The following is a 21,660-nucleotide window of genomic DNA, read 5'->3' on the forward strand; positions in this document are numbered from 1 at the left end:
GGGGCGGTTGGCGCAGATGTGACCCTCCTGCGTCAGGATTTGAGGAACGCCGTGGTGCGCATTACTGAAGCCGAATCCCGAATATCGGAGGTGGAAGACGACGTCGTGACCCTGAAGCGGAAAATGGCGGCGATGGAAAACGTTCAGCGAGGTCTTGCGCTCCGCGTGGAGGACGCGGAAGGGCGGGCGCGCAGAAACAAGCTGCGTTTCGTGGGCTTCCCGGAGGGCTGCGAGAAGGGCAACATGGAGCAATTCTTGTCCCACTGGTTGGAGTCCTGGCTTCCCTCTGAGGTGCTGTCACGATGTTTTGTGATTGAGCGGGCGCACAGGGCCCTGACGCAGAAACCGCCGGCAGGGGAGCGGCCCAGACCGGTGATCGCGAAGATACTGAACTTCCACGACAGGGACACTATCCTACGGGAAGCACGGTCCAAAGACTCGCTTTTATTTGAAAATCAGAAGATAATGATCTTCCCCGATTATACCAGGATTGTGCAACAACAGCGCCACTTGTTTATCGCAGCCAAGGCAAAGCTGCGAGGCCTGAAGATCCAGTACTCTCTTCTTTATCCGGCCCGCCTGCGGGTAATATTCCAGTCACAAACTCACTTCTTTGACACTCTGGAGGACGTCTTTAAGTGGACGGATGAGACAGTAAGGGTCCGGCCGCACGACCAGCCGGGACTGAACCCGGGCCACTCGAGGGGCCCGTCACCGGAGCGTGGGGATCCCGTCGTCAAGGGCAGAAGAAATAGAAGGTCACGGTCACGTAAACGCTCCCCTTCACGGGGTGGGAGGCGGGATGGCGCGCCTGCGGACTCAGACCACTCTGGCAAGGATGGTGGTACCTCAGGGGACTGACTCAACGTGTGCTGATTACAAACTCCCACTGGGAGAAGGGGCTTTTCCAGGTCTGTTTGGACGGCGGTTTGATGTCAGAACTGTGTCATTGCTGCCTGCAGGATATTCTAACGGTTGTGTGGCGGTGTGGGGGGTAGGGAGGGTTCGGTTAGCCCTGCTATAGGGGCTTTGCCTCCTACTTAAGTGGGAGATGTCGGGGAGGGGAGTCGATTAGTTGGGTGGGTAGTTGGGACAGTTAGGGAAGAGACCTATGGGGATCCATTGGAGTAGGTGGCCGCTGACCTCCCGTTGGGGGTTGGGGCGCGCCTGCGCCGCGACAGGTACTTCAATGTTGTTGAGGTATGGGGGAGGGGGGTGGTTGGGATGCGGGATGTTGAGTTGGGGTTGGGTCTGGGGGATGGGGGAGGGGGGATGCACAATGTTTGGGTCCACAGGGGTAACTTGTTCACACACGATGGTTCGCCAGGTTCGATTCTTGTCATTTGAGCAGGTGTGCTCTCCTATGCCCGGGCGGCTGCGCCCAGACGCTTTTCATGGCGGCTAGGGGTCGTAATTTGGAGCCCCCTAGGGCTGCGTTGAAAGTTGTAAGTTGGAATGTAAGGGGCATGCTCGACAAAATCAAGCGTGGGGCTGTGCTACGCCAGGGGAAGCGGGAGAAAGCGGATGTCCTCTTACTACAGGAAACCCATCTGCTAGGTACAAAGACGCTGAGTCTGCAACGCTATGGGTATCACCAGGTGTTCCACGCAGGGTTTGTCCGGGGGTCCCGGGGGGTGGCGATCTTGGTCCATCGTAGAGTTGCTTATACCCATTCCTCGCAATGGATTGATGCCCAAGGGAGGTATGTCTTTATTAAGGGAATGATCGGTGAGGAACAAGTGGTGTTTGGTAGTGTGTATGCTCCCCCCCCATTGCAATGGTCTCTAGTGGAGAAGCTTTTTATGGTCTGGGCTGAGGTGCCGGACGTACTGTCGGTGATTGGCGGAGACTGGAATGATGTAATGGATGGCTCTATGGATCGCTTTAGGCCTGATGGCGGACCGCTGGTGGTTGCACCTACGAAACTGAGTGATATGGTCGGTGGTATGGGATGGATGGATGCCTGGCGCTGCCAACACCCGCACAGTAGAGAATTCACATACGTGTCGGCTGTACATCGCTCATTCTCGCGGCTGGATTATCTGTTTGTCCCGCGCGCCGTCATAGGAAGGGTGGCGTCGACTGCTATTCTGCCCAGGGGGCTTTCGGACCACTCCCCGATTACGGTTGACATCCTTCTTGACCGGCGGCGCCAGCCGTTTAGATGGCGCCTATCCACCTGGCATTTACAACAGGAGGATTATCAATCCCACATGCGCGAAGCCATAGCTCACTACTGGGAGGAAAATGTGGGTCCCGACATGGATGCGGTGACCCTGTGGGAAGCTATGAAGCCAACGCTCAGAGGCGTGGACATAGCCTGGTGCGCGAGGACCCGTAAAACTCAGAAGGAAGACTTGGAAAAGGCGGAGGGTCGCATCCGCACTCTCGAGGCGCTGTCTGTGGAAACGGGGGCAGAGGAGGATACGCGACGGCTCCTGCAGGCGCAGAATGATGCAGCCTCTATGTTACTTGAGGAGTCGCGTAATATATGGCTAGCCACGCAGAGTAGAATATACCAGTGGGGGGATAAATCCAGCTCTATGCTGTACAGGCTCTGCCAGGGGGCGCTCCAGGCGCACACAATGCCTGCACTGATGGATGACGCCGGGACCCCTATCACCGACCCTTGGGCCGTGGCTGCCAGTTTCGCGCGTTACTATGAGGCGCAGTACGCCCCCAGGGATTCCCTTTTGGCGGCGGAGGTGGACAAATTTCTGGCGGATCTCCCGCCGCAGGGGGTCTCCGATGAGGAGCGGGTAGATCTGGAGCTCCCTCTGTCCGCGGAAGAACTGGGTAAGGCATTGGGCGAGCTAAATGCCGGAAAGGCCCCTGGGCCGAACGGTTTCCCGTGCGAGTTTGTAAGGAAATACCACCTCCAGTTGGGGCCGCACTTCCAGAAGGCGTTGGACGAGGCAAGGGAGCGAGGTCGGATGCCGCAGGATTGGAGACACGCCGAGATAGTGGTGTTTTGTAAGCCGGGGAGGCCGCCGGATAGACACGACTCTTATCGCCCCATCTCTCTGCTGAATATAGAGGCGAAGATCCTGGCGAAGGCACTGGCCAATCGTCTCCTGCCTCTCATTACCACTCTGGTCCACCCGGACCAGGCTGGTTTCATGCCCCACAGGGCCACCAGGCACAACATTAGGCGGGCCCAAGTTGCTCTAGAAATGATGAACGCCACTGGCTCCCAGGGGGCGCTCCTCTTAGCCGACATAGATAGGGCCTTTAATTCCTTGAGCTGGGCATACTTGCAGGCGCTCCTGCCTCGCTTGAACCTTGGACCTCACTTCCTTTCGTATGTGCGACTACTATATACGGATCTGACGGCGTCTGTGCGGGTGGCGTGCGCAATTTCCGACACGTTCGCCATCGGAAGGGGCACCCGACAGGGCTGCCCGCTCTCGCCGTACTTATTTGCTCTCGCAATGGAACCCCTTGCGGCTTGGGTGAGAATCGATGCGCAGATGAGAGGCTTCGAGTGGGAAGCGGGACCGTCGGACCGCATCGCGTTATATGCGGATGATGTCCTGTTCTTTCTTACGGACCTCGACAGATCGGGCCCCAGAGTCTTGGAAATCATGAGAGTGTTTGGAGAGGTGTCGGGGCTACATCTCAATGTGAGGAAGTCCGTTCTGTGGACCCTGGGCGGAGGGAGGGCTCCCGGTGCCTGGGCCTCGGCTCTACAAATAGCGACGGGAGGCCTTAAATACCTAGGGGTGTTCCTGACCGACATCCCTGGGGTGTCATGGGAGCGTAATATCGTTCCGGTCTGGGACCGAGTCCGATCGGACATGAAGACGTGGTCCCGTATGCCCTTGAATCTCTATGGCCGCTCGGCCATCTTCAAGATGGTCGCCCTCCCGCGCTTACTTTATCAACTTCAGAATCACCCATATCCTATTTCGCCACAGTGGTTCCGCCAGGTCAACTCGGCCCTGGGTCGCTTACTCTGGGCTGGAGGAGCGGTGCGTGTGGCCCTGCGAACCTGCTTCTTGTCCACGTACTGCGGTGGCCTGGCGTCGTCGGACATTCTATCCTATTATCAGGCATCCCATCTCCTGATACTTAATGAATGGTGGTATGGGGATCGAGGCGACCCGACGTATGCCTTGGAGAGATACTTAATGGAACCCAACACCCTACACACGCTCCTCTACTCCGCCGGGAAAAGGAAGAAGCTTCCGGTAGTTACGCAGACTGTCTTTCAGGTCTGGCGTCGAGCGCTGGGTCGTATGGGGTGGTGGAATAAGCTGACGGGGGAGACCCCGCTGTGGCAGAATGGCCGCCTGCCGGCCTTGTCGACCCTCTCGGGGTTTCGAGGTTGGGACATGATAGGCATCTCGGCGCTGGGACATGTTATGAAGGGCACGACCCTGAAGTCCTTCCAGGAACTGAGAGATGAGTTTGAAATGCCGAGCTCCCAGTTCTTCCGATATCTGCAGTTCCGTCATGCTATCTCCCCCGCGTTGGAGGGGTTGGACTCCCTCCCGGAATTTAGTCCTATAGAAGCTAAACTGTTCATGGGTGAATTGACGGAGAAGAAGATCTCGTGCATATACCAGTCCCTTGTTACACACTGTGCGTCCTCCTTAGATGGCTTGCGGTCTAAATGGGAGAGTGATGTTGGTGAGATTGATGAGGAAGGGTGGAGGGAGGCTCTTGCGGCCCCGAGGGAGGCGGCTGTCGCAGTGCGGCTGCGTTTTATCCAATTTAAATACTTACACAGAGCGTATTACACGAGAGAGAGGCTGTGGTGGGCTGGATTGATTGCCTCCCCTGACTGTTTGAGATGTGGAAGGGAGATGGGTACGTTTTTGCACACAGTATGGTCCTGTGGGGTTCTTGCCCGCTATTGGAAGCGTGTTTGGGATTGCTTGGATGAGGTTCTGGGCTGGCAGCTCCCGCGCACGGCACAGCTGGGCCTTCTACATGTCTTGGAGCAGGTGGGCGGCAACGTCTATAAGCGGCACCTCTTGCTTTTGGGCCTTACAGTTGCTAAGCGGGATGTAGCCCGCGCCTGGAAGGATCCGGGGGCGCCTCCGATTGGAGTCTGGAAACGGGCTTGGACTATTGTATGGGACTGGAACGCCCTGTCTTTGAGGCCCGGGGCTGCCCCAGAAAACATTATAAAATATGGAAGAGGTGGGCAGAATACAGGGGACTGTGGCTGGAGCCGCCATTGCAGCAGGACTCATTAGTGGACCAACAGCCATGTGTACCGGGGCGGGAGTGAGAGTGAACACATGCTTTTGTACAGCTCATGTTTTCGTCGTTACTGGTGACCATCGTGAACGGGACAAGGGTGGGAACCGGGTGGGGGGTTGTTGGGGTGTTGGAGGGAGGGATCCGGGAGGTTAAAAGCCATATATCCTATGTAAGTTAACTACAGATTGCGGCCGCTATGATTCTTGGCTCTGTGCTTACAGCCTCTCCTGTGTCCGGAGCGCTGTGATTGTTTTCGCAATCCATTTTGAAAATGTCAATAAAATCTGGTTTTGAAAAAAAAAAAGAGTGTACGTTTTCAGTGTGAATAACCGCTTTTTATTTTCTGTTGGCGAGGGCCACTGAAAACTTATTCATATAAAATAAATAAATACATTGGTTTTTTTAACCTCAGCAATGTGTAAACAAAAGGTTTCTTTTAATTTCAGTGTATTATTTTTCATTGCACATAGATGCTCATTAAGCATGTACAAACGCAGCTTTGGTTTCAACAGTTAAAGCACACCTTAGGTTCAATAGAGAGACTGGTGCAACTTCACCGGAGCCCAACTTCAGAGAGCCCATACTGCTAGTCTCCAGATCAATACATTTTGAACAGAGAGCAGGCATGCTTTCCAAAAATTATATAAATGGCAACCTCCAGTGAAACTTCCCATATTACAATGGCAAGATTCGATAAAGTCAAGATACTTCTTTATTTCATTCAATAATCAAAACAGCAATTCAAAACATTTCATTCCCCTTCAAGGAACGTCTTCAGGGAAATTACAGTACATTTACAAAGTCCATGTCACATAAATCCATTACATGAAGAGTAAAGTGCTTGTTTCCACATTCTTGTTAATAATGTGTATAGAAGACAATTATTTTACTTTCAGGTGTGTCCCCATCTGTTTACTGGCTTGAGAGTCATGTGTTTACTGACACCCCATATTAATATATTAGAGGTACAATAAGAAAAGTTACTTACTTTCCGTAACCATGTTTCTGTTAGATACTTTAGCTACCTGCAGATTCCTCACCTCAGAATATTCCAGGTGCTAGGCTAGATCCGGAAATTTCTGACATAGCTCTGCTAGCAGATAGGGGGTGCCGGCTCGATGTGAAAGCAGAAAGTGCAGTCGCATCTCCGTGACATCACCAGCGCCATGCAGCATCCACCCTGGTGCCCTGTCATTAGTTCTTGTCTGTTTTGATCTGCCTTTCGTGGCGAAGACAATATTGACATCAGTATAAACAACAGTGCAGAATAGCAGATAACTTGGCATCTTATGTAACAAATGTAAGGACATGATGTTCCTCCAAGACGGGTAGCAGGGTGGGATCAGTGACAAATCGGCAGGTAGACTGAATATTTATTAGAAAAAAATAACTTTTTTTTGAAGAGTCCTCAACTCTGAAAAGTTTCTAAAGCAGTACTCACCTTGGCGGAGGCACTGAAGGAAGTTCAAATGAGGAAATCCTGAAGGCCAGTGCAAGCAAAGTGACTTTCTCTTCTCACTGCCAAGTCCAGACCGTGGTGTTTGATGAAAGTGTGGAGTGAGGTCCACATCCCTGCTCTAAAGATGTCAGCCACTGGAACAAGTCTGGCCAAGGCTGTGGTGAAACATTTGGCTCGGATAGAATGGACCCAGATTCCGTCTGGTGGTTACTTCTTTGCCAATGCATAGCATATCTTGATACGCAGAAGACACCAAAATCTTCTTCTGAATTGCTTTTCCTTTTGTGCTGCTAGTTTACTCTATAAAGACTGAGATGTCAGAGTTGATCTCTTTCGTCTGATCAATATAATTGACCACACACTAGGGTCCAGCCAAGGCATGCGCTTCTCCTTAATGGGTTGGGGTGGAGGGTAGAAGGTAGGTAGGGTAACAGATTGGTCCAGATGAAAAACAGTCACCACCTTTGACAGGAAATCTGATTTCATTCTAAGTACAGGCTTATCCTGGAGGAGGGCTTTGCTGAACAGAAGCAAAGGCTCAGAGGACGTGTTAGTTGAGTGAAGGACCTCTATCAATATATTAGGTCTTATGCACCAAACAAAACTCGATAAATACAGGCATTACAAAACGGGCACTGCAGGGGAAAAGGGTGAGATGCACGGCCAACAACAGTTATTGGAGGAGGACACCCCAACCTGACAAGACATAATGGCAGCAATACAGGGCTTGTGCTCAGGACATGAAAGCAAGATCGACATGGTTACCTCAGAAGTAACACTCATACACGCATACCTATGTTATCTGGGGGAACTAGTAAAAGCTACCGAAAGACTGTCTCCACACTACAGAAATCTACCAAAACATTGGAACTGAGAGTTAAAAAGCTCCAAACTACAACGGCGGAATTAGAGGCAAAGCTTGAAGACTATGAAGGGTGCTCACGTAGAAATAACGTCTGTGTTTTGGGGGTTCCGGAGAGAGCGGAAGGCCCAGTCGTGGATTTATTTGTAGAAGGCCTCATCCAGAATCACTTGCAACCCCACGCCCTCTCTCGATACTTCTCAGTAGAATGTGCCCATCGGGTCCCAGGAGGCCCCCAGAGGCTGGGTGCACCCCCGCGTCCCATCCTTGCGAGGATCTTCAATTTTAGAGCTAGAGACATAATCCTGCAGACAGCCCGCTCTGCCCCCCACTAAAGTTCGAGAACTCAACTATAACCTTCTTCCCGGACTTCACAGTGAAGGTTCAGAAGTTGCGGCACTCCTTCTTGGAGGTCAAACGGGTGCTCCGGGATAAAGACAGAAAATATGCAATGCTCTTCCCGGCCAGACTCCTAATGGTAGCTGAGGGGAAGATGTGTTTTTTCGAATCACCGGAAGAAGCATGGGAGTAGCTGTAAGGTTGGAGACCGTCCAGGACCAAAAGACCTAGCCCCCAAAGACATACCAAGGTACAAGAGTGGCGACAAGCTGGTCAGGAACATTAAAATGTGTTAAAAAAAAAAAAGCTGGTCAGGAACAGAGCGAAGGTCTGGAGGTAGGTGAGAGACAAAATGGAGCCACAAAGTAGCTGCAGGATGCATAAGACACTGGTGGAAGTAAGAACACTCCCAAAGGTCCGTAGTGGCCCCCTCGGATATGTAAGGAACATTTTTGTGACTGTTATTCAGCTGAAGTTCGGAATAATTCAAATTGGCTCAGATAACGCGATAGTCGACGGTATTATATGGGCTTATTCACTACAGGTTGAGGGGAGGAATCTTCAACTGGTGAAGAGGCCAGATGGGTCCCGTCCCCTAATGTTGTGTTATGTGGAAAAGGGTACACAGGCACTCTCTGCAAGGTTGAGGGGGGCAGTTTTAAGTCGACGTTGCAGGGAGGCAGGGACGGGGGTATGGGTGGGAGGGTACACAAGGGTGAGTTACAGGTTCTTAGGTATTTTAAGTGGAATAAGAAAGATGAAGTTCACAATGCATGTTCTGAACAGAAACCATACACAAGACAAATGGCCCCACAAAACACTATACGGTTAGCTGCTGGATTGTTTGATACCCAGCAGCCTCTAGAGGCTCGGAGGAAACGTTGTGCTCCCCGGGATCAAGAGATGCATGGTAACCTGACAGCAGTAGCCGCCCATGTCATTTTAAAATCCTCTTGTGGAACGTAAATGGATTGGGGATAGAATCAAAAGAGGGGTGATGTTGCAGTATTTAAAACGCCATGCACTAGATATAATATTGCTGCAAGAAACCCACATACAAGGGACCACTTACTGTGCACTAAATAGATGGGGCCCATGCCGGTTCCACCAGGGAATCGAGGGGAGTTAGTATTCTCTGGCGTAAATCCTTCTCTTTTAAAACACAATTCACCAAGCATGATTCCTGCGTAAATCCTTTCCTTTTAAAATACCCTTTTAAAATATAATTTGTCAAGCATGATTCACTAGGATGATTCGTGACCCTGTCTGGTCACTGGGAGGGCAGGCCACCGAACATTATCTCCCTCTATTTACCTCCCACACTGCATTCCTCCACTGTCGCAGATCTGGGGTCACATATAATAAATCTACCTGAAGGAGAACTACTTATAGGATGGGGGGGGGGGGACTGTAATGCAGCTATTAACAGAGAGTGGGATAGAAGCCCAGCTTAACAAAGGGATCCCCCTGGGAGGGCCCTAGAAGAATTCTTGAGGGATGAGCTTAGTAGATGTGTGGAGAGAACATAATCCTTCAACGCGCCAGTATACTTTTCACTCAGGGGTTCATGGAAGTCTGTCACGTATATATTATATAAGTGGAAAGGCAGACCAACTTTCGATGTTCTGGGAGGTTACGCACGTCCCAAGGGGTATTTCTGATCACTCTCCATAGGTTGCAGCATATGGGGGTGCACTGTCACCCAAGTGGCAGAGGATGACACTTACTCCTTGGTACTTGAATGTACCGATTTTAAGGGAGGGCCTGGCTGAAGCGATCACCAATCAGTCGGGCTTTATGCCAGGAAGAAGTATGGCGCTCAACCTACGGCCCCTAAATGGAGTACTCAGGAGAGCTGGGAACATTAGGAAGGAGGCTGTAATAATGTCAATAGATGCCAAAATGGCATTTGATATGGTTAAATGGCAATTTCTCTTCACTGCCTTGGAGAGATTAGGATTTAGGGAGAAATACTGGTCGTGGATGAAGCTTCTCTACTTAGAGACCCTTCAACAGGTCACAGTAATCGGGGGTAGATCAGCGATCTTCAAATTGCAAAGGGGGACACAACAGGGCTGCCCACTTTCACCATTGATATTTGCACTGGTGTCAGAGCCACTGGCAATATGGATCAGAGGTGATCCGCTCATACGATGACTTAAATGGACAGAGGACTAGGAGGACAGAATCACCCTGTATGCAGAAGACATACTACTCTATTTAGCTAAACCATACTCCTCCATCCATAGATTACAGCATATACTCACCCTTTTTCAAAAATAATCAGGGTATACCATAAACTGGGATATGTCACAAATATATGTCCTTTGCGGTCTGGGCACCAACCTCCCCAAGGTTTGTGTGGCACGAAGAGTAACTGAAGGGTTTTGATCCTTGGGAATTTATGTCACCACAGACCCAGCAGTTTTTTACTAATACAACTTAGCACCCCCCTTAAGACATGCAACATTGGAAGACACCTCCCCTCACATTACTCTGCAATGCCTCCCTAAACAAAAAGATGGCGCTCCCACGCTTTGTCTATATCCTGCAAAACACTCCATATCTCATTCCACCAAAATATTTTCAAGGAATAGAATCAGAGATACGTACACTCCTCTTGGAAAATGGTACCCCTCGCATAGCACTGGCTAAACTGATGAACAGCTGGTATGATAGAGGTATCGCCCTCCCAGCAATAAAATATTACTATTGGGTTACTCAACCTATTGTAACAAATCACTGGGTACATTGTTCGCAAGCAGAGCCAGCGTATAGGAAGGACAAGCACAATATGGTACCTGGGGAACTATCAGAGAGCAATTAATAGCGGGAAAAAGGGCGAACCACGACGCAAAACATCAACAATAATCACACTATGGCACACCGTGTCAGCTGCACTGGGGTGGAAGGATAAGAATACTTTGGCCATTCCACTCTGGTATTCGGCACACCTGGGGCTGTTAGCAAAACAACCCGGGTTCGATAAATTGGACCTTATCGGCCTCTCTAGGGTTGGGGACGTATGGGCGAAAGGGAAGACTATACCCTTTAGCGACGTTCAAAGGGACTATGAACTCAATGTAGGAGAAACGTTTGGATACCTCCAGGTACACAGCACATTGCAAAGGACAATCCTAGGGGCACTGAACTACCGCCCCCCCCCCCCCAGAGGATAGCCTCTTGGATTATTATTTAAAAGAGAAAGCAATCTCACTAACATATAGGAAGATATTAAACAATTTGCCTGTTAACTTGGGGAAAACTCGGGCCAAATGGATGACGGATATAGGGGACATAAGTGACGAGGAGTGGCAGGAGGACCTGGCGTCCCCGCGGAAGGTGGCCTTACGTTCTAGATTCAGATTAATACAATTAAAGATCTTACACGGAACATACTATACAAGTACATTAGTTAAAATGGGCATCACCACCTCATTGCTGTGCCCTAGAAAGTGTTGTCAGGCGGGAACTTGTATCATCAATGGTGGGACTGCCCAATCATCCTGAAATACTGGGTTATGATAACATCAAGAATTCTAACACTGTGTGGGAAGGAAGAAATGGCCTTGCTCTGATGGTGCCTCCTAAATGTCTGGGACAAAACTGATCTCACTGCAAGAGAAAAAACCGAGGTCACCCTAGGATGTATGGTCGCAAAACGTAACATTGCTAGAACATGGAAGGGGGTGCCAGTGCCCAAGTTCCGAGACTGGGAAACAGACATGGATTGGTGCATGCAGGTGGAAAGGGTGGTTTATGAAGGGAGAGGCTGTCCACAAAAAAGATCTGGGGGGAATGGAACAAAAGCAGGGGGATGATATGCATGCCGTTTGAAGGACCCACCCCATATGGGGAGTAGTGGGGGTAGAGAGATACCAGAAATGCTAATAATTACTGTGATGATATTCCAACTGGGGTATGTCTTGCTTTGTGGGAAAACTGAATTGAACTGAAACATGTATCGAATCCAATGGTTGTTAACTGTATTCGCTTTGCGATTAAATTTCAATAAAAAGATATTTTAAAATAAATCTCATTTTACTTTCACACTATCCAACACTAAACCTTAGTAACTAAACACGTAAGAAGTCTTTAATACCCATAAAGAACCGAGGGATGGCTATTACAGAAAGCCCTGCGGTCTCATAATAGTGGTAGAGTCTGATATATAAATGTTGCCAATGGGAAACAAAACATAACACAAAATATAACACACAACATACACATCAGCTGTTATTACCTTATCTGTTTTTTCTTGCCGGCTAAAACCATACCTCCTAGAAAGGAAAGAAGATAAGAGTAAACAGACCTGGACTCACTAATTTGGAAATTACTGGTCTAATTTTTGCCATTTGCATTCTCATCTCTATAAAATAACAAAAGGAGACGGCAGATTTACGGTAAGTGAAAAATAAAAAATATAGATGGTTCGAAAGCATATACTGTTGGTTAATCTGTGCCCATGTGCAGTTCTGATCCAGTTATATTTTTGAACTGTACAGCCAGATTGACTTTTGGTTAAGAGTTGAATTTAGACCATGGACCAAATCAGCAATACTTGGAAGACATAGCAGTTGAAAGTTTAAGTAATTCAAGCATAACAAAAGAGCATCAGGCCGCTTCTCCATATTTGTTGTACACATAGGTCGGAGCTTGTTACTCAGAAATTGTTAAATGCACATTGTAACTGACAGATACCAGTTCACATAAATTCAGGTTCACAGAATCAGTATCTGCAACAATTGACCAGCATAAATGAAACTTACAAAGGCTGAAAATCTGGTAGGAGTACAGATAGTCCACAGTCCAGAATTGAGTTGAGGCATGGGGAAACGCAAGTCACCAGGGAAGGTCAGGTGGGTATCCACTGAGAATTTGAGGAGGACTTTCAAGGTAAACTCAGTAAACATATTCTCAAACACTCCTGCAAAGCTAATACTGCACTGAAGTTTATCTGGAAATAAAGTTAAGAGTGAGCATTTCATTTGAATCTGCAATATTTTTCCATGTGTAAGATAAGGAGTTTCTGCACACAGAAAAAGTGTTCCCTAAGAAGAAAAGAGCAAAGGGCAGTCTCCAAAACTCTAAATCTTAAGACTGTGATCTTGCAGGACAGGCAGACAATTGGAAAAAGTAGGAGATGGTAATAAAAAAGAGGACATCTGAAGAGCTACAGTGTTTGTATGTTTTCAAACAAAGTGCTTGGGATTTTGAGATGTCAAATGCTCCATAAAAAAGCAAAACCACACAAGTCATGAACAAAAATGTTCAATATGTGCATGGATTTTTGTTTTGTGGAACAGTTTCAATATGAAAGTAAAACTGGGTAAGGACCAACCGCATACATGTGAAAGAAATATCAAAATATTTATTTATGGTGAGAAATAAGTAATCGGAGAGGGTCAGACATAGTATCCGTTCATTACATAGCCCGTACTGGTAACCTCTCTGTAGGAAGTATGTTGCAGACGAAGTGTAGATTGTACAGCAGAGTTTATTAGTCAACAGATTCCGCGCAGCAGCCAGCTCAGGAAAACATCAGGGAGCCAACTGACACAAGGAATACAAAACCAAGTTTCTATATTCTGAGTGGAATACTCACAAACAGAACATCATGGCGTGAGCATTCAAGTAAGCATAACCAACATAAAATGAAGAACAGACCACTACATTATCCTCCTCCTCACAAAAGAGGAAAAGGAAAGAAGATAACAACCAGGAGAAAAAACAAAGATAAAAGAAAAGAAAAGAAGTAAAGGAAAGGAAAGGAAGACAAGAAATATGTGAAAAAATAGAAGAAAACAGAAAGTGGAAACAAAGGAGATTACCGGTATCTGCTAGGAACAAAACGTTGTCTACTGCTCCTATGTAAACAAATCAACTAGGGAAAATTGGATGACAAATCATCAGTTACATCAGACTGTCTGCAAAGTAAACCTTCGCTGTTACACTTCGGAGGCAGTTTAACAATTCTAGGCACATTCCATCAATGTTTGTTGTTCACCCTGACAGCATTACCACAAACTTTATCCACAACCGAAGGATCAGAGAACTTCAAGTCTCCTTTCTTGCTGTGTACAGGGATCTTCACACTCACATCATCACCAACAACCAACAATTGGGGAACAGATCTTTTCCTGGCATCAAAATATGATTTTTGGCGAGATTGCGCTTGAGAGACATTCTCCCTTACAAGACCATCCAAATCAACCACAGAGTCCATTTTACCCACTTGGCCATCCATCCAGGACACACTTTGGAACTCAGTTTTCTTCCTCGCAAAAGTTCATAGGGCGACACCTTGGTGGACGAATGGGTGTGGTACGGTAAAACCAGAACATGGACCGAACTGCATTTTGAACATTGCACTTCCCAGCCAGAGCCAACTGCACGCAGATTTTAAGAACCCTGTTCATGCGTTCCACAAGAACGTTTGTTTGAGGGTGATAAAGTGAACTTCTGGAATGAGATATTCCCCCTTCCGGCAAAATTGTTTTAAATTCTTGGCTGACAAATTGCACACCATTGTCAGAAACAATTGTGGAAGGAAAACCCTCATGCAGAAAAACATCTTTTAGAAAGTCAATTATATTTTTTTCCAAAACCACCTGGTGGTAAGCTGACCACTTCGAACCACTGATCGGTGACAACATGTCAGAGATTTTAGGGAGGGGATGAGAATCTATCCAAATGTTCTTATTAAGGCTGCGTAAGTCAACGCAAACGTGAAGTTCACCATTCTTTTTCTTTGCAACAACTAAAGGAGACAGCCAAAGAGAAGATTCAATCGGTTCAATAATCCCTTTCTGACACAAATCATGAAGTTCCTATTCCAATTTATTCCTTACACTAAAAGGAACATTCATAAGCCAGTGCTTGATAGGTATTGAATCGTCTTTAAACTTAACGAGATGTGTGAATCCTTTTATCAGACCTAGGCCCACTCAGTAAAAAAGAGTGATAGTGTTCAAACAGGTTTAAATGAAAGTCATCTTAACGAACAATAGATACCTGATCCTTTTTCCCAGGTCTGAGTACTATTTTAAACAGCCCTTGGTGAAACCATCCAAGAATGGACAAGCCTTTAATTGCCGCATACACTTTTCCATCAATTTTCCTACCCCTGAACACAAGGACGTCTTCAAAATACCCAGCAAGCTCAATCCTCCTTCCTTCGTATGATACTAGAGACTGATCTGGAGGTTCAAAAGGTCGTGAATCCCAAACCTCACAAAACAATTCCTGGGTGTTCATTGTTATCTTTGCCCCTGAGTCGACTAACAAAGACACCTTTTCCCACTAATGTCAATATCAACGTAAGGATCCACACATTCTGAAATGTCACCCTCTGTAACATCCACCTCACCAACAACCACAATCATGTCTCTAAGTTCATCCTGAATGTTATTTTAAGACTCATCTGTACACTCCACCACTGACACATTTGTAGTTGAAGGGGAAGCAGAAACTTATTTAACCCCTTGAGTGAAAGAGTTAACACGCTTCCCACTTTGACAAACTTTAGCAAAATGGCCTAGTTTTCCGCACACTCTGCAAACAACATTTATTGCGGGACTCCCTCTGTCCGACTTGAAGTGAGACAGATTCCCACAACGGAAACAAAGATTAGTTTGTTTAAAGAATTTACTTTCAGGACGTGTCACTACATTGTTTTTTAGATCCTTTGATCTAACAACAGTCACTGAATCATTTGTTAAGACCTTATCTTCTAATTCCTCAACAGAAACTTTAGATAGTTTAATGCTTTTTGCAGTACGAATGGTTTACTCAAGTGTAGGATATCCCACGGACAGTCATTTTTGCTGAATATTCTTATCCGAACACTTACAAATGTACTGGTCTCTAATTAACTGTTCTGTAAATACCTCAAATTTACAGTCTGCGCTCAGTTTCCTGAGAGCAGAGATGAACGCATCAACATCCTCACCGTGTTTTAATGTGCAACCTACTTCTAAGTGCAAGGTGCTGGCGATAAAGAAGGATCTATGTACAAAAGATTCGTACAGCAAAAGTTGATCGCTTATTAACCATTCAGAAATCTCCCACTCACGGAGCACCACATCATGAGTTGGATGGCCATTTTCAAACGCAGTGCTTTTGAGCTCACTAAACATGGTTCTTGCCAACAGATAGTTAACAAATTGTAAGTAATTATGTTGTGTTGTTTCACTTTACCACCAAAAGGCAGAATCGACTGGTGGATCCAATGTCATCCATTCATCATGGAGAAACCTGTGTGAAAGATGCAAAAGCCCTCATTCACCTATGTGGCAAGCTGCATTGGACTAGCTCCTTGTGGGGTGGGCACTGCCATACCCAAGGCGCTCCCAAAAAGTGGGGCTCCTTCATGGAGATCTTTTCTCCTCCTCGCCTGGTATTAGCAGGAGCTCAAGTCACTGCCCTATTTGCGTGGGTTAAGAGGGAAAGGTAGACTCGGTAAAGGTGTAGCCAAAATTGGCTTTGGGCCCTCCCTTGAGAATGTTTGTTCCTGGCGAGTGCCTGTGCCAAGGTTAAAAAACCTAACTGAACCAATTAGGCAAAGTGATGAGACCTTGGTTTTACAGTGCAGTCGACATGTTTCAGGTCACTAATCGCCCCTATGGGTCATAGGCATTTCATCAGTGCCAGAAACCATCCTAATCTACTAAACTGGGTTGTGTTTTAAAACAGAAAATTATATGTATGTCAAAGAATGTGCTCAATGTAACTCAAGTTAAGTGAAAATAAATTAAGAACAATACAATTAAAGCCCCTTGACCGATTTTGTCTGTATAAAGGGCAGCAGCGGCCCATGCAGGCAAGAGCTGTGGGGCCAGGTGTCGAATCCCCCCAACCCAACCCAGCCCCACCGCCCACACTCGCACGGGCCGCACCTGATAAAGGGCCCATTAGGGTAAACTGGTAGTTGCGTACCCGTAAATGGGTGTGGAGGGAGCGTGCCGGATGCTCTACCCTGCTTCCGAGGTCACTGAGGTTCCAAATGCAGCGTTTTTTTAGCTCACTGAACAGTTTTCAGTGCCAGGTAGTCAACAAATTAACTAGTGTCTTTGTTGCAAGATATGCAACCCACAGTTGACATTGTGAGCTTGAAGTAACAATATTGAATATGGACAGCAGCCTCTTGGGTATTGAATTTAGAAAAAACATATAAACCAGCTTATTGCACACAGCCATAGGATAGCAGACAGTTGATAAAAGCAAGTTCTTTTTTTGGTATGGAGAGAACCTCGTCCTATCTTCAGAAGACTAACACAGCATCCACAATTAGTTGCACTGCTGGGCGATTTATGCAATTCTGACTTACTGAAGACTTGGTGCTCGGCTAAATCTGTGTCCCCAGGAGGCCTTGGAAGCTTCCACAGTACAGCTTGCCTGCACTGAAGAACCCCAGGTGTTCTGCTTAATCTGCACAGAATGGACGATTCAGCAGAAACTGCCTCGTTTGCATACCTAAAATCCCAGGTGGTTGGTATTAGATCTGAATAAGAATTGAAGCAATACTGCACAATTTGCTACATTTCTGTAAGGAACAACTGAATGTGACAAGCTAAAAAACTAGCACACATTTTTAAATAGGAAAAAAGATGTTACACTATTCAAAGAAAGGTCATTTGGTTGCATTTCAGAGTACACTTTTTAGTTTAACTTTTTTTTTTTTTCACCTTATTCATCAAACAATGCCGGTAAAGTTAACCAAACAGCCGAAATAAATGGCAGCGTAGTTTTGGAAGCACAATCGAATCAGCAAATATTATTATTCAAAGTTATTTTTAACTAACAACCTGAGACTCCAACCACTCCAGCTATGAACCAGAATGCTCACAGTAAAATGTCAGTACGTCTAAAAGGTGAACAGACAGAAAAGATCAAAATAAGTGAGTTACAGATAGAAGATTAATAAAAGGGTTAAAAACAGAATTGGATTATCTGATTGTGAAAACACAATAATTGTGCCCCTTTTTTTTTTATAATACTCTAATACTTATATTTATATTAAAAAATGATCAATATTATAATCCACAGAACACAGTGACAGGATAATTGATATTACTACCTTCTCTCATTGATACTAAAACATACATACAAAGTAACTAGTTACTTTCAAGGCTTACCATATTACCCAGATATAACTGAGTGATCTGTGTTGTACCAAACTGTTGAGTAAGCCGTATTCCCCTATGACTAGAGCTGGAACTCAGTGTAACCGATTTAGCTGGAGTTCTGGCAGCAAAAATACAATTAATAAAATGAATTCGCTTTCAAATAAGTGCATGCAAATTGAATGAGCAAGTCACCTGCTGGCTCACTGGAGTAAAGCTTTTCAAAGTACTGTGCAGCGATCAGGCCATGGCCAGACCCCGGGGCGCTTATCACCTGATCCTGCTTGTTGTGTGGCGTTTTAGGCTCCGGGTGAATTTTCCCGATTCATGGCCTTATATAGGTACAATTCATATTGCCCTAATATAGGCATAGAAATCAAGCCCTTATTTAGACATAGCCGATGCAGACCAAATACAGGCATGGCTACTTCCACCCGTACCAAACGTCACAACGATTTCTTGGAAAATCAGCTTAAGCAGTTAGGGAACTTCCCCTTGCTAGAATATTGATTCGTCCAAGAACTCATGTACTTTGCAAAGAACGTCTATTCCCTAGGGGTTCTTTCCTGACGTTATTATGCCCAACTTTACGTCAAACTATGGCATTCCTAGACACCTTCAAGGTATAAATATACCTTTCACTTGCTCTAGCAAGACATGGTGGTTCGGAGCAGTTCGACTATCTACTTGCCCGATGCAGCTCTCTACAGCAAGTGCCGTAGGAAGCCGACCCTCCAGCTGACGCACTGATCAAGAGGCTGCCATCTCTCTCCGAGAATCCAGCTCCAGTGTTTCCAAGCTCTCCTTGCGGGGTGTTGGGAAATCAAGTCCCAAGACAGAGATACCAGACCTCATTCATTCTAACTAAGGTGTGGAGCTGATTAGAACCTAGAGAAATCTTGGATAGATTCTTGGCGAAGAAAACTAAACATATGCTACTTCTTCCCGCGTACTAGACTTAGGCTAGGTACATTGGGGTAGGAGTATTTTTGCTCTCTACAGCAAGTGCCGAAGGAAGCAGACCCTCCAGCTGACGCACTGATCAAGAGGCTGCCATCTCTCTCCGAGAATCCAGCTCCAGTGTTTCCAAGCTCTCCTTGCGGGGTGTTGGGAAATCAAGTCCCGAGACAGAGATACCAGACCTCATTCATTCTAACTAAGGTGTAGAGCTGATTAGAACCTAGAGAAATCTTGGATAGATTCTTGGCAAAGTAAACTAAACATATGCTACTTCTTCCAGCGTACTAGACTTAGGCTAGGTACATTGGGGTAGGAGTATTTTAGAAAACACCAGTTGAGTATTTTTAGTCATTGTTATTTATGTATGTATTTTTATATGGCTTAGAAACCATACAATGTTCTTACAGTATTATTTTATAATATTGTTCTCGCTGCACGCATTATACTTTGCAGTCTGCATTACGATTGTAGCAGTTCACTTTTCTTGCATGAGAAAGAAGACTGTTCAATAAACCTTTTATTGAAAACGCCCGTCTCTCTATTTCTCTGCAACTCTGTAGAAACTAAGCATGCACGATTGACTGAGTGAAATACTTATCTATTGTTTACGCGACTCTAGAGATATATTTCTTATTCTTGGGAAACAAAGTTGTCATGTTTATGCGGTTGTCAGAAACTTATCTCTTCTTGAGAATTTCGAGAAAGTTTCTAGTGAGATCTGAGCTAGCTGGCACTCATTATTAAGTTTAATATATTCGATAGAGACCTAGTCGACCTCAGTCCTATGTCTAATCTACAGGATATGTTATTCCAATGCGCAGAGCCTATTAGGAATATAGGAACTACAATACATGCTCAGATGCAGTACAGGTCCAGCCTTACCAAGCAGCCTCAGAGGTAAGACACAATCTCTCTCCTCGTCAGTGATGAGATAAATCAGGACTTGGGGGCGATCAGTGTTTGTGCCTAAATCTGGATTCAGAGATGTGTAAAATGGCTGCACTCTGCATTCCCTCCCCTCTCAAATCCCATGGGGTATAACCTGGAGAAATTTCCCAGGGGCATAGAGTTTGGTAATGCGAAAAAATTGTAACTCTATTGCAACCTTAAACAAAGGCAATGTAGTGGTAAAAAAAATGTTAAGGTAGAGTCATGGGGTAGCTTTACTGTCAGCAAATCAGCTGGACTCGGTATGAGGCTTAGGGGGACTGTGCTGACCTCAAATCCGCTGGGGTTCAGAACTGGTCCAAGCTCGGCGTGTCAGAACAGGACATTCACGCATCTCGTAGTAGGCTATAGAAGTGCATTGCTTTACATACAAGCCCATCCACAGTTCACCATAGAGCTGGCTCTCTTGCAACTCAAATCAGAGTACTGTGTTAAGTGAAATGGCGCCTTCGGTGTAAGAGTACCAAATCTTCATGCAGAGGTCCAGGACCGACTGGAAGGAGAGAAGAACATCAGGAAGTAGACTATGGTGTCTGGAAGCTGCAGTCTAAATTTAAAGGAAAGTTCTTTATTAGGAATGTCATTTTTTGAATGACGTCAGGGTGTGCGCATTGGAGCTGCCATTGACACAGACTAAAACACTTACAATGCCAGAGGTAGTGCTGAGGGTGGGGGAGGCTTTAGCCAACTGCACCATTGAGTCCAAAGGGACCTTTAGCTCAATGAAAGATAAGAATGGCTTAGCAGTTTTGTATTTTCTTTATCATGCAATGCACATTGCCTTCAAGGCATTTCTACAAAGTTTTTGTTAATTGTTGCACACTCCCCGATCCCACCGGATCTGGTGCGTTATTGAAAAGCTTTGAACAAATGGGGATAACAAAGCACTTCACCTGCCATATTCCAAAAGTGTTGAATGAACCCTGGACTCCTCATCAGTCAGCTCCTCTGCTCCCTCTTGCCTTTTGTATTTTCTCTGAGGTTTATAAACATCCTGCAGGACAAGGAAGACAATAATCATTACACTATGTGCTTATGAAGCAGCAAAACAATATTATTCCTCATGAAAAAATAAATATTCAGTTACGCTGGATGACGACATTTATAATTCAAATAGCTATATTAACAATCAATGTTCACAGAGTTTTTAGTGTCTTACAGGTTTCACTGTGAGCTCAGTTTGATAGTTGTGATTCAGGTAAATTGTCACAACTGCTTCCAATTACTGCAATTTGTTTTCCAAAAGGAACAGAGTCTTCTGTGACCCACAGATGTTAAAACTAATGTTCACAAGCTCACATTCCAACAGGTAGCTACTCTTTGCATTCTGATAAAGTTAGTAAGAATCAGGAACTAAAGGAGCATCATATTGGATCATCTTCTACTTACTTCCATTCAATTTTGGTAGGTAGCACGTATTGCATATAAAACAATGAAAGGCACTAAGGGCTTTTAAATTTATAGTTTGGCGAACTAAAGAGGAGGAAGACCCGTCCACCATTTTACAAGTCTGCCAACCAATCAGCAAGGCCCTAAGCCATACAATGAATGGCATGGTTTGGAAATATTTTCCTTTTCAGTATAGCCTGCTCAGATATGTATGTTTCCATTGAACAGCAAGTACTAGCAGAGGAGCTGGGACTGAAAAAAAAGGAAGAGTGTCTGAACACCTCTGACACAGTTATGCATGCAAAAGCAATACAACAACCCTTACAAGAGCGCAATATTTCCACAGGTGTACTCCATGATGTAGTTGG

The 21,660-nt window shown here is 45.9% G+C and overlaps 1 protein-coding gene across 1 annotated transcript in view; it reads right to left on the bottom strand.

Annotated features, from left to right (window-relative positions):
• The window catches only part of CCDC93 (CCC complex scaffolding subunit CCDC93), a 1,137,947-nt gene that overhangs the window by 871,636 nt on the left and 244,651 nt on the right, over positions 1-21,660 (bottom strand). Inside the window, exons 7-8 of the mRNA XM_078682376.1 lie at positions 20,797-20,897; positions 12,115-12,151 (exon numbers count right to left, since the gene is read on the bottom strand). Coding sequence (XP_078538502.1) covers positions 12,115-12,151; positions 20,797-20,897 — 138 coding nt within the window. The remainder of the gene's footprint in view (positions 1-12,114; positions 12,152-20,796; positions 20,898-21,660) is intronic.

Source organism: Lissotriton helveticus, chromosome 3_1 (genome assembly GCF_964261635.1).
Source record: "Lissotriton helveticus chromosome 3_1, aLisHel1.1, whole genome shotgun sequence".
NCBI lineage: Eukaryota > Metazoa > Chordata > Amphibia > Caudata > Salamandridae > Lissotriton > Lissotriton helveticus.